This window comes from Stegastes partitus, unplaced genomic scaffold (genome assembly GCF_000690725.1).
Source record: "Stegastes partitus isolate 25-593 unplaced genomic scaffold, Stegastes_partitus-1.0.2 Scaffold698, whole genome shotgun sequence".
NCBI classification, from domain to species: Eukaryota; Metazoa; Chordata; class Actinopteri; family Pomacentridae; genus Stegastes; species Stegastes partitus.
In genome coordinates this window covers 148,388-161,212 of record NW_007578429.1, presented here as the reverse complement: position 1 = coordinate 161,212, position 12,825 = coordinate 148,388, and the positions used below count along the sequence as shown (strand labels likewise).

At 42.6% G+C, this 12,825-nt stretch overlaps 1 protein-coding gene across 2 annotated transcripts in view; it reads left to right on the top strand.

Moving 5' to 3' along the window:
* LOC103363883 (RNA-binding protein with multiple splicing-like) overlaps positions 1-8,804 on the top strand; it is a 51,047-nt gene extending 42,243 nt beyond the window's left edge. For both annotated transcript variants that reach the window (XM_008290831.1, XM_008290832.1), the window contains exons 7-8: positions 5,706-5,830; positions 6,950-8,804. In XM_008290831.1, coding sequence (XP_008289053.1) covers positions 5,706-5,742 — 37 coding nt within the window. In that variant the 3' untranslated portion in view covers positions 5,743-5,830; positions 6,950-8,804. The remainder of the gene's footprint in view (positions 1-5,705; positions 5,831-6,949) is intronic.
* The last annotated feature ends 4,021 nt before the right edge of the window (positions 8,805-12,825 follow it).

Below are 12,825 nucleotides of genomic sequence, written 5' to 3'. Positions count from 1 at the left end.
AAAGGTTAAACTGAAAGATGTTGAAATGTTATTTTATGGCTAATTCTGTCATTTCATAAAGAAGCATTGATCGGTGCTGCTTCTATTCTAATGATTTACTGATTACAACGCTTTGCACTTTTTGGACAGAAACGGTTATCGAGTCGTTTTTTTTATAGTGTTCAGAGGAAATTATGGGCTGTGTGGAGAAGCCTGATATTTATTGTTGTTTGTGTGAGAGGGAGAGTTTATTATTGTGCAGCATTTCCCTAATAAACACCAACATCACTGCAGATATCAGGAGTGTTTGTCAGACTCTGACAGAATGAAATACATTTTTAATTTAAAGCGGTTTTTTTGTGCCATTTCTGGGAGGATGTGATCTGAAATGTTGTAAACGTGGAGCCGCCGCCAGAAGGGTTTTTTTTCTATTTTATGTTCTGAAACTTTATTAACAGCTGATTTCCTTCAACAAACCCGGTGAGGACACGAGTGGCTCTCAAACTGCTCACGGTGGAGGAGGAGGAGGGAAAACACAAAGCACAACAAATCCCCTGCCGGTTCTGGGTTTTGTGTGCATGCGGCGCCAGTCACAGTGTCACCAGAACCCTCCCCGTCGACGCCTCGGGACGGGAACAGACTTGCCGTGCGGCCCCCCGGGGGCGGCGGCGGGCAGCGCCCAGGCTAACATTCATCAGGCTGCTGATTGCTGCTAGTCCTGCTCTCACCCCGACGCTGCCGGAGAGACAAGCTGTAATTTGATGTTTTGGGGGATTTTCGCCTCTTGTCGGTGGGGAGGGGGGTCCAGGAGGAAGGGAGGGGCCCTGGAGGAAATAATTACTCCTCCATCGACCCGGGAGGAAGTCCTCTGGCCGGTCAGGCTGCCCCCGGTGGATGCTCGCCCCTCGACGGAGCAACAACATCCGGCGAAGCCACGACTCCGAGTGCTGTGATAATTACAGGCCCCGGCACAAAACAAGATCCACTTCATCCACATCCAGGTTTTGTTTCTCAGATCAGGAGCTCCTCTCTCACAGAGGAAACCACGACGCTGATCCTCCACCAAACCATCAGTCCCCAGAAGCCGTGAGGTCCCCAAACGCACCACGGCAGCAGAGGAACCAAACCGACTCCCAGACGTCTGAGGAGACTCGTCCACGTCTATCTGAGGACTTATGGCGGCTGTTTGGGAATAACTGGTTTATCTGATTGGTTGTATTCAGACGCTGTCCAGGACACATTCCTGCAGCATGTGGTCACGGGTCAGAACCACCGGAGCAAAGTTCATCTGGTCCGTCTAGTTCAAATGTGTGTTCTTAATTAGGTTTAAAGTTACTGCTTAGGTTAAAAAAATAAACTATTTATTATTATTATTATTATTATTATTATTATTATTACTATTTATTTGTTTTGTTTTGTATATAGAAAAAATAAAAACCCCGCCTCTCCTTTTAAATGAAGTTTAAATATTTTTTTTATTTACTTTTTTCCTTTTTTTCCATTTTTGTCATGTCTCAAAATAAATGATTTTGTTATATATAAAAATAAATATTAGAATTTTTTACATTAGTGCTTTTGGTATACATAAAAAAATATTATTCTTTTTTCTACATTCCCTTATAATATATTTTTGTATTTTCTTTTCTTTTTTTTTTCATTTTTCCTTTTTTGGCCACATTTAAAATCTCTGCTGAATCTAAGCCGACCGTCTGAATGTCTTCAGTGTGGATGTTCAGTGAACTGAGTCACTAAGGTTCTCACAGTGAAGCCGAACTGAACTGGGCTCTCAGTTCAGCTCCCTGACATTTGACGATCGTGCCTCCTGCGCCCGGCCGTCTGTCTTCAGGCCTTTCCCTCCCGTTAAACGGACTCGCTGGGTTTGAGTCAACAAGCAGCCTTGAAGTGGGCTGCGGCCGCTGCATGGCTGCTTTGTGCAATCGGCCGCTTGTGAAACACTCGTAGCTGCAAGACGACAAGAATAAACTTGAACTGAGGTTGCGGAGGGAAGACGTTGCGCCACTGTTGTACAATCTGTGTGACGAGTTAACAGAGGAGCTGGTGGTTTAACAGCTTCACTCTCAGCTTTTAGTTCTGCTATCCGGCTCGTTTTCGCTCCTTCAGCCGAATGTTTGCGAATGATATTTGACATTCGTGCTCCGGCACCGAGCTACATGCAGCCTGACGGTGGACGCTGAAGCCCGGTGAAGTGGAGGGAAAGGTAATCCGGATTTTCCATGTGACAGGACATGGCGGGGGGTGCGGTGGCCGGAGTCTGGCTGCTGCCCCGAGGAGCTTTTTTGGCCGATCGCCTGATGGAACCGATGGACGAACTCCCGGGAGAGGGGAGCCGAGGGCCAGCTGGGGCCCAGTCTAATAAGGGACTTTACTGGTGCGCCCCCCGCCGACGCTCTGCACAGGAAAGCAGCATCACTAGATCCATGTCAGCAGCTGCCTCCATCAGCTCCAGCAGCTATTGCTGGTATGTGAGAAACAGAGCCAGGGCCTAAAGGCTTTTCCCCGGATTAAAGGGCTTCAGATGGGGGTCTTTTTCATGGCCGCTCAGGTAGATTCCTTCAAGGACCACGTCGGCTGCTGTAGTTCCTTCGTTACCATCTACACTGGTGGATTCCTACACCTCCAGGCGCTCTTTGGTTTTTGTTACTTGATACATGATTTTGAGGTTTTTAAGGTACACACAAGTCCTTTAAGGCAACCTGCTGGTAGACAAAACACATTTCTTACCTTCTAAACATGTTTCAGTTGTGAGTTCAGACCAAAACCCAAAAATACAGAGTTTACCTCCAGAGAGAACTCAGGAAACCACAAGAAGCCAAACAGGAAGTCTGAACACGCCACAAGACTAAACGGAACATCGATCTCCTTAATTGTTCTGTAGCAAGCCTGTATTCATTTATGCCAATTTTGCTTGATTTTAACTACGTCCAAACTGGTTTTTAAAGCACATACAAGTCATTTAAATTGTTTTTTCCACTATTAACACGTCCAGCTCAACGTATTTTAATCATGCATGTAGTCCAAACCCAAAAATACAAAGTCTACTTCCAGAGAGAACTCAGGAAACCACAAGAAGCCAAACAGGAAGTCCGAACACGCCACAAGACTAAACATAACATCGATCTCCTTAATTGTTCTGTAGCAAGTCTGTGTTCATTCATGCTTGATTTTAACCAAGTCCAAACAGGTTTTTAAAGCACATACAAGTCCTTTAAATCAAGTTTTTTCCATGATAAACATCCCAAGTCAACGTATTTTAATCACGTGTTCAGTCCAAACCCCCAAAATTATTACGTTTACTACCAGACAAACTTTATACCAGAAATTTGTAATTTTTGCTTTATACATACCAATACTTCTCTTGATTTTGATCATCTCACACTAGATTTTTAGGCCTTTAAATCCACACATTTTGATTTCGTGTTCGGTCCAAACCATAAAAGTCAGCGAATACCAAGACTCCTGTTGATCTGAACCACGTCGCAACAGATTTAGGTCGTTTTAATCTGTTTTTTAACTTCTTAGCATGTCCATATTTATCTGCGCATTCAGTCCAAACCCAAAAATACACAGTTTGCTATCAGAAGAAACTTCGTAAACCAAGAAAATTGGGATTTTTGTTTCACAAATGTCAAAAAACACCAAGAGTTCTGTTGATGTTGAGTCCCCTTCAGCCTCCCTTTTGTAAAATTCTAGGTTTACTATGAGAAAAAGCCACGTAAACCAGAGAATAATCAACATTTTTGAGGCAAGAACCAGTTTTTGTCCTTCATTTGCAGCACAAGATCAATGACCAGAGATAACACCGGCAGGAACACTGGCGGCATGAAACCTGGTTGAAAGTAGAAGAGAAAAACATCCAGGAGAAGCCGAGTCGCCTCCCACATTCTCAAACTCGGCTTGTTTACCTTTCTCACATTATGCGCCCGGCCCGAGTTATTGGATGTAACACATTAAGCCGGCGAATCACTAAACCTCCTCCTAATCCGCGCAGACGTGTTCAATGATCAACCCAATCTTTAACCTCGGCGTCTCAGCCAGAACAAATAGGCTGATCTGGAAGTATGCGTCGCATCAGTTTAGCCGAGCGGCTGCAGAGCGCATCGATTCCTTCACCCCTGATTGAACGCGCAATGGGGCATCGGCCGAACCAGCCGCTTCGAGAAAACAGGAAGCGCTTCCCAACACGACTCTCTTCTTCCCCCCGCAACAGTCCGGCTCCCTCTTAAGGTCATGTTTGGTTTGCCGGTTGTTTATTGTTCCAGAGAGTCCCGAACCCGAGTTACCACGGCCTCCGACAGGTTTCTATTTTTGGGGATGCATTTGGAGGAGGGTCGACCTTCCTCCTGGGTCTGCTGGTGCTGGTGCTGGTGGGTCGGTCATGGAGGATGAAGCTTCACATATCCTGTGTTACCAATAAACTGTCATTTTAAAGAGCCACAGATGTCAAAATCAGAATTAAACATCCTGAGAAAGCAGCTGACTATCGTCTTGTGGTGATGTTGCACTTAAAAGAAAACAAAGACGGCATCAGTTTTTCTAAAACGTGACCGAAAATAGTTGTAAACATCTAAATGTTGATGCCTTTTGTTTTCATTTTTGTTTCTTTTGAGCCTCACAATTTTTGTGGAATGTCTTTGTGAAATATTTCGAATACGTTTTGTCATAATTAAGATGCAACCGACACCTTAGTGCCAAAAAACTGCAGTTCCTCAAATGGCCACTAGAGGCCAGCTCAGAAAACAAGTCAATCCCCACAAACTTCCATATTAAAATGAACAACTTTACAGCTGAAATAAAGATGTTTACAGCCTGGAACCAACATGGTTTATATGAATGTATCAAAACTCAGGGTTTCTACAAATAGTAATTTGTTATTTTACAATGTTTTTACTGTATTTAAATGGGAATAGAAAACTCAAAAGGTGGTAAATAAATTGTGAAATTATTATTATTATTATTATTATTATTATTAACAGAATAAACAGTATGAACAGAGTGGTATAAATGTGCTCCACTGTAAAAATAAATAAATAAATAAGATGAATAAATAAATAAATATTTGAGCAAAAATATAATTATTTTACAGATAACTTCCATTACTTCCAGAATTATAATTTTTTATTTGAACATTACAATATCTTGTCTGTTTTTTAAAACATATTTTCTCCATTTTATCGTTTTCACAGTTTTTTGCAAATTTTTTTTTTAACAGTGTAAGTATATAAATGGAATAAACTGTCGGTCATATCGGTGTGTGAGATAAAAGATAGATAAATATAAATATGGGGACAGTCATGTTGTATTGATGAAGATGTGACATAAAGACTTTCCTGCTAGCGTCCATTAGCTTATTAATTTAATCAGTCAGTAATAAAATGTTCATCACATGCTTTAGATATGAGCTCCATCGTACTTGTGAGGTCGTGGCTCCAACCAGAACAGCTGAGGTCGACGATAAAACCGTTCTCCTCCCAGTGACATTATTTCTCACTACGTCCATCTTCGTACTCAGTCAGATCATAACGGTAATGAAAGAGCTTTAAATCATGAAGGAGTCTTTGGTTTGAGTGAAGTTGTTTTTAGCTTTAAGGACCCGACAGAAGCTTTTACGCTTAAAACGAAACCACTCAACGCTCAGACATCCAGACCGTCGGTGCAACAGAACCACAGTCTACCGTAAACTAACACCGGCTGAACTGCCTCCTCAGGTTCCTGATGTGTGATGGTGGCCGTGGCCGGCTGTGACGTTGCCGACTGCCTCTCGAGTCCCGTTAGAAACCAGGAGGACCGAGCCGACCCGACCCGACCGGGCCCTGGGAGCAGCGCACCGTCGGTGAGTTTGCGGACGTCACAAGCATTGATCCCAACAGGCGAGGACGAAAAGGTGTCACCTCGCCCAACACAAAGCAGGAAAGAAAAAAAAAAACAAAGAAAAGGTGTGAGAAGACGGTCGCTGCTGGATTGACACGGTGTCAACTTTCATCTGAGTGCGTTTGAACCGACAAGAACACAGATTTATGGATGAACAGTGTGTCTGGTGTCGGTGTGAACATGTTTGGTGCGTCTACGTCATGAACTTTGTGTTACAGGTTCCACTGTGTTTTCATTTGTGAGTCTTTCTGCCTTAATTCTATTTAAAAATGGTCAATATTAATTAATGTTTAAAACCTTCTTTCATCGGGAACATTCATTTTTGTTGGGGGATATTCTTACAGATGTTGATTTTTGTGTTGTTTGCTTGGCACTACTTGGTGGATCAATGTTTGAAGTGCTGTCACGTGAGAAATAATCGAGTGAGAGTGCTGAAATTTTGCAGGTTCATTGATATTTACATGTGATCCCCAATAGTGGAACCCTGCTTTGATATAATAATACAAGCCAGTTATATGATGGTGTAAATTTGGTTAAAAATGTTAACGTTTCTGTCCATAAAACCTTCATTTTTCACCCTAAGAGGCTGAAATAGTTTCCTCTGATTGGCACCAATGGGAGGTTTAACAACGTGGAGTATGTTCCCTTTTTTTTTGCATGTCTGGCCAACGTCAGGTAAATCATTGAGCAGGTATGTCGATGACACCACTCTGATAGCGTCGCAACTTGGAACAGTTCAATCATACTGTCTCTGGGCAAAAGGTAAAATCATGGTTTTCCCAATGACTTCCTGAAAAGTGGCACCATCTGTGTTGTTCTATCAAAGCAGGGTTGTACCATTGGAGACCATATGTACATATCAAGTTTCATCACTTCAAACATTGATCCGCAGATTGGCGCCAAGAAGACGACGCAATAAATCGACATGACCCCACCTTCCTTGAGAATATTAAACTCAAACACGACCTGTGGCTGCTGATTTTACACGTTTTACTTGATACAGAAAAACAGTCAGACGTGAACTTTTTGTGAAAACACAATTTGGTGAATTGAGGCGGCCATCTTGTTTCTGTCTCCCCAGGCAGCGGCAGCCTCGCGGGCCTCAGGACGAACCAGACCCCCAGCCTCCATCACACATCGAGCCCCTCCAAAGTCCCTCCAACTTCTTTTTTCTTTTAATTTTGTTTTGTTTTTTTTATACTGTTACATACTCGAGATTTTTCCCGCGGCGCTTTGGCCACGCCTCCTCCGACGCGAAAAGGTACCGAAAACTGACTGCATCATCGCCCGTCCGACGTCACGCAAGCGTAAAGAGACGGACCGCCGGAGAAGGAGCGCAACAAAAACAAAAAACGCGATTTATGCAGCCGCTTTGCAACGGAAGTGTGGCTAAAGCGCTAGCGGGGGCGACGTTATTATATGACTATAATTATTACTATTCTGTATATCATTCATATTAATGTTATTATGATTATTAAATACATGTTGAAGCATGACTTTGCAAAAAAAAAAACTGAAGAAAAAAAAAACAGAAAAGAAAAAAAAACAACGCTGTACATTTTTAGATATTTTAAAGAAATACAAAAAGGTATTTTTGTAATCAAGTCAGAAGTGTGTGAGGAACTTTCATACGTTTTTGTTTCCTTTCGCCCTTTGTGTTCTCGTGCCATCGTGAGTAACTCGTCCGCCCTGCTGAACCAAAGCAGCCCTGTCAGTTTCCCAACATGCTGCGTGGAGGGTTTTTTTGTTCTCCGTCTTTACCTGACAGAAGCCCTTTGTGCGGTCACCTGATCCAGCTTCACAGATCTGCAGTTTTTAAGGTAATCAGACGTGTTTTGTTTTTTTTTAAAAAAAAGAGGCATTGACAGGAATAAGCCATCGCCGGTGACGGTAGAGCGACCCAAACTGAGCCCTTTTGCTATAATTAGGAAATCTGCTCCTTCGTCGTGTAGCGGCGGGACGGCGACGCAGTATAGAGAAACAAAAGACCAAAGGCATTTCTTTTTTCTTACACTGGAGAGCTATTTCATTTCTGACTGCGTTTGTAGTCTGATTTCTTATGAAGTGCGACGTTGTTTTCCTTTTTGGTGTCACTCCAAAGAGCCGCTCTGCATCTGAAAGGACATCCACTTTTGTCTATTTTTAGGGGGAGCCAATGTGTTGTTTTTTTATTTTGTAAAGATCGAATTTACATAGCAAATGATTGGAAGTGTTTAAAAAAAGACAACTTTTCTAATCTTTCTGGGTCTGCAATAACGTCTTTGCTGTACGACATATCACCGACTCCATCGTGTTCCTGTGACACTTTGACGCCGGGATGTAAACGAAAAAAGAATTTGTGTATTTTTCCGATGAAGTCGCCGTGATGTGACAATCGACGAAAAAAAAAAAAAAGCTGAAATACTGTAAAATGTTCCCCCTTTTTTTCTTCCGCCCAGGTTGTGTACAATCATATCGGACTGCTCGAGTCGTAGTCAGTGTTTGTAATGAATTATATGCATCATATACTGTATATCATATCGACTGATTTTTTCGGAAGCGGTTTTTTTTTTGCTTTTGCATTTTTTTAAAGCCGAGTGTGGCACCAAAAAATTTATTAGAACAAGTATTTATAAAAACCTGTGTGTGTGTGTGTGTGTGTGTGTGTGTGGGAGTGTGTTTTTTAATGGTCTTTCTAAAGCCCATCTATTAATTCATTGTAAGTATTATTGTAAGTTTTAAAGAAAAAAAAATTGTATATTCATTTGGTAATTTTTTCTAGATCTTTTTTCTTTTTCCTTTCTCGTCTGTCCGATTGCTGTATGTGACGTGTGTGAATACTGTTTTCCTGCATCATTCACTGTGAAACCCGGAGGACGAACTCTGAGCGGATGGATGTGTTTTGCCAGCGGGACGGTACAGAAGTTCTTGGGGTTTAAAAAAAAACAAAAACCCCACGACGACGATCCCTCCTCTCTGTCCATGAAAAATATTCCTTTTGTTTTGGGTATAACGTGTGCGTAGCTGTGTGTTCTGTGCATGTTCACGGCATGTGTGTGTGATCCTACTTTTCTTTTGTTTTTGTTTTTTTTCTCTTCTCAATGCATACAGTACTGTTGATATTTATGTACCTTAGCCGCTGTAAGGAGAAACTGTATTTCGGTGAATTGCAGAGGTTCGTTTGAAACTGAAAACGATGACGACAAAAAAAAGAAAAAAAAAAGAGTTGATCAAAATGAGAAGTTTTTAAGAAAAATGTTAAATGAAGACATTTCAGGCCGTCTGCCATTAAAGATTGACATAATCCCCGCTGTCATGATCACGTTATTTACCTTCTGTTTTGGGATTATACTGTGAGCGGTAAAGACTGTGTGATAAATAACCATAAAGGAATATGTGATGAGTCAGATTATAGCAATAAATGATGTTATTAGTTCAACATTCTGTGAAAACTGTGTGTAAGAGATAGCTAATGCGCGTTAGCTTGGCAAGCTAGCAACGCTAATAAAATCTGCAAAGCATAAAGGATGGCACAACATTTATTACGTTTCAATTGAGGTACATTTAACGTTACTCGAATGTTAACTTCTAAGTAGCATTACCTAGCTAAATTTGTTAGCATTAGCTTGCCTGCTACATCGCTTTAGCTTATTTTACAAGGGTTCACACTGTGGTGCTACATCTATGTATATCTTCTTTCTGTGCAGCGTGTGGTGTAGTTTCATGACTCGTGTAGCTTTTGCGCTAGCTAGCTAGCTAGAAGGCTAACGCTCTGAGTGTCGGACTGTTCTCCAGCGCCGTGGAGAACCTCCCCACACCTCATTAGAATTTTTCTATCAGGGTAAAAATGCTCAAGGTTGTTTGTATTTCTTTGAACCAACATGTTTTAAAATCTCCTTTGCAACAGGAAACAACAACTACAGTTCTCTTGCAGGAACCTACCACAGTTAGCATTTCAGGTTTTGCAGAGGATTCGGATCGTGCAGTAACGCAGCTCTGCAAATTTTCTTTGGTGTGAGGTTTGCTAGCATAATGAGATCATTGCATCTTATTTGCCGGATTTTACAAAACAAAAGAAAGAAGCAGCAAAGAAAAGAGGAAGCAGCTCCTCTGTTTGGTACCACTTTCATGTTTGCTACCTTTGCACCAACAAAGCGGTCCTGACTCATCAGATGTTGACTTTGGGTATAAGTGTTCCATTGGTTATGCATTTGACGCAACTTTGACCTCCTTTTTGGCTTCATCTACATAATCATTTTCAAATTCAACAACTTTCTGGCAGCAACCCAACACGTTGAACATTTCAAGATTTGTCGAGGGTTTAGATAGACTCAGAAAATAGAGATGCTTCAAAGAAACAGGAAGCAGCTCCTCTGTTTGGTACCATTTTCCGGTTTACGAGAGTTACGTCTAGATTTGGTCATTTTCGGATGCTACCTTTTCCCCACAAAGCCATTCTGACTCCCCAGATGTTGACTGTGGGTCTTGGTGTGCCGTCGGCGATGCATTTTGACCACTTCACTTTCATGTTAAAGATAATTAAGATTGGGCTCCGGCGCTACCTTCTACCCACATAACTAGTGGAAATCCACCTGCATGCAGCTCTATTTCTTCCTCATCTCTTGCACTTGTCACCGGATAACACCTCCCCCACAATCCCGGGAGACGATCAAAACATGATGTGGGATCCTATAAAGTGGTTTGTGTACCGGGGGAGCTGCAGACCTCTCCCTGCCCTCTATAAGAATAGCCCGCTGAACCCAGGGGCTGCCGACTCCCGAGACAGAGGCCACAGCCAATTTAGTTTCTCGCCTCGCTGTCGACACTCGCTGCCGTCTGCTCGGTCGCACCGGGTGGCTTCTCGCGTGACACGTCCGAGCCCTCAGGTGTTGGCGCAGGGTGTCGCGGTACGGAAAAAAAGTAGGGGGGGATAAAAGTGTTCATCTGCATGCATGCAGCCGAGCAGCCAACACTCTGTAATGGTGTTACTCCCCGTGACAAGTCCATTAAAGAGGTGTTGCTGTCTCCTTTCACTCATCCTCTCGCAGCTGCAGAATGTCAGATAAACGTCCTCGCAGAGAAGTGTTTTCTGCAAGACGGAAATGTTCCACTTGTATCAGTCCGTTGCCTGCATCTTGTTTTCTTTTTCCCGGTGAAACATTGACCAAACGCTACAAACTGTGCCTGAAAAGAGTCGCAGCGTGTCCATTTAACGCGTCGCTGCCCAGCGCGTGCCCTCTTTAAGTCCTCATTTGTTGAGGCCCGAAGGGGGTGAAAGTCTCTCAAACAACCTGGAGAACGGTCACAAAGCTCCGAGGCTGTGGGGCTGCTAGCTGAATGCTAATGGCAGCATATTAACATGCTGATGTTCAGCAGGTTGGCCAAGACTTTGAAGCCGCTGACAGGTGAAGTCAGTAGAGTTGATCGTCCTGTTTTAAAATGATGTTCTGCAGGGAAATTTTGGGTCACGGTGTTCATGTGGATGTTATGTTGATGTGTACCACCCAAGCATAGCCTCCCAAAGCAGGACAATGTGACAGCAACATCTGCTCTGGAATGGCTCGAGGAACAAGACCAAGAGCCCAAAGCGTCTCCAGATCCTAGTCAAGCATTCACCAAAACAAGCCTCATCAATGGAGACCCCATCAGAATGTAGTGAATATAATGTGAAGACAATGAAGGAATTTTACAAGTAGCATTATCTAGCTATCTTAACTAGCACTAGCTTGCCTGCTAAATCACTTAAACTGTTCTTTGTCTTCAAACAACATAGTATACAGATATTTACCTTCTGTGCACTGTATTGTACTGCTGTATGTACTGTTGTTTAATCATGTCATATAGTATAGTTTCATTAATAGCAAGCTGAAAAGGCTAATGCTAAGTGCGTCAGACTGTTCTCCAGAGCTGTGAGAGGTGCTCAAGGAACACAACCAAGAGCCCAATGTGGTTGAACCAATGGAGCATCTGAATGACTTTTACCCATGAAGACCTCACCCTGCAACCCACAGGAGGTTCCTCATGAATTGTGTTTTATTTGTTAGCATTAGCTTGTCTGCTAAATCATTCTAGCATTGTAATATACACAACATTGTGTAGTTCAGTGGCACCACACAGTGTAGCTTCTGCGCTAGCTAGCTTACAAGGCTAATGGTAGGCATGTCAGACCTTTCTCCAGAGCTGTGGAGGAACAAAGAGCTAACTTTGCTAGGATTAGCTTGCTGGCTAAATCACTTTAGCTGCTCTTCAAATTGTTCTGACAGTGATGCTACAGCAATATGATATAATACAAGCACCATGGTGTAGTTTTACGACATCATGCAGTATAGTTTTAGTGCTAACTAGCTTAAAAGGCTAATGCTAAGCGCGTCAGACCATTCTCCAGAGCTCTGTTATGTAGAACGGACTGCTTTATGGCACGAACCAATTCCTAAAAAGGTTGCTGCTTGAAGGTAGTTGAATTTGAAAGTGATAACGTGCATGTTCTACCAAAGAGGAGGTAAAAGTCGGGTTAAATGCTAAACTAGTAGTAGACTTGTACCCGCAGTCAACATCTGGTGAGTCAGGCTAGTTTTTTTCTGCACAGGGTCTTCAGAAGGCGGTAGTATAATCTGTGTTACACCTGGTGTTATTAAGTAGAAGAAATCAGCTGCTACAAAAGCCCCCAAGAAGAAGAAGAAGTAGAAGAACAAGCCACAAACAAAACCAGTTTGCTGATAAGTCTTTGGGAACTGTGTCCATTTACACCAGTTGTGATCTTGGTGTCAGCTGATGGTGTCAGGAGTCTCAGAAACAGCTGATCAGTCATGTGAGCTACATCCAAACCTACATGAACAGGGATAAAAACATTTTTACAAAACTGGGGGAAGGTTATTTCTTTGTAAAGCTGCTGCTTCCTTTTCTAACACAGGACTTCAGAATGTGTTGATTTTCTCACGGCCGGAGTATGAAAGTGAAAAAGTATCCGCCCCGAGATCC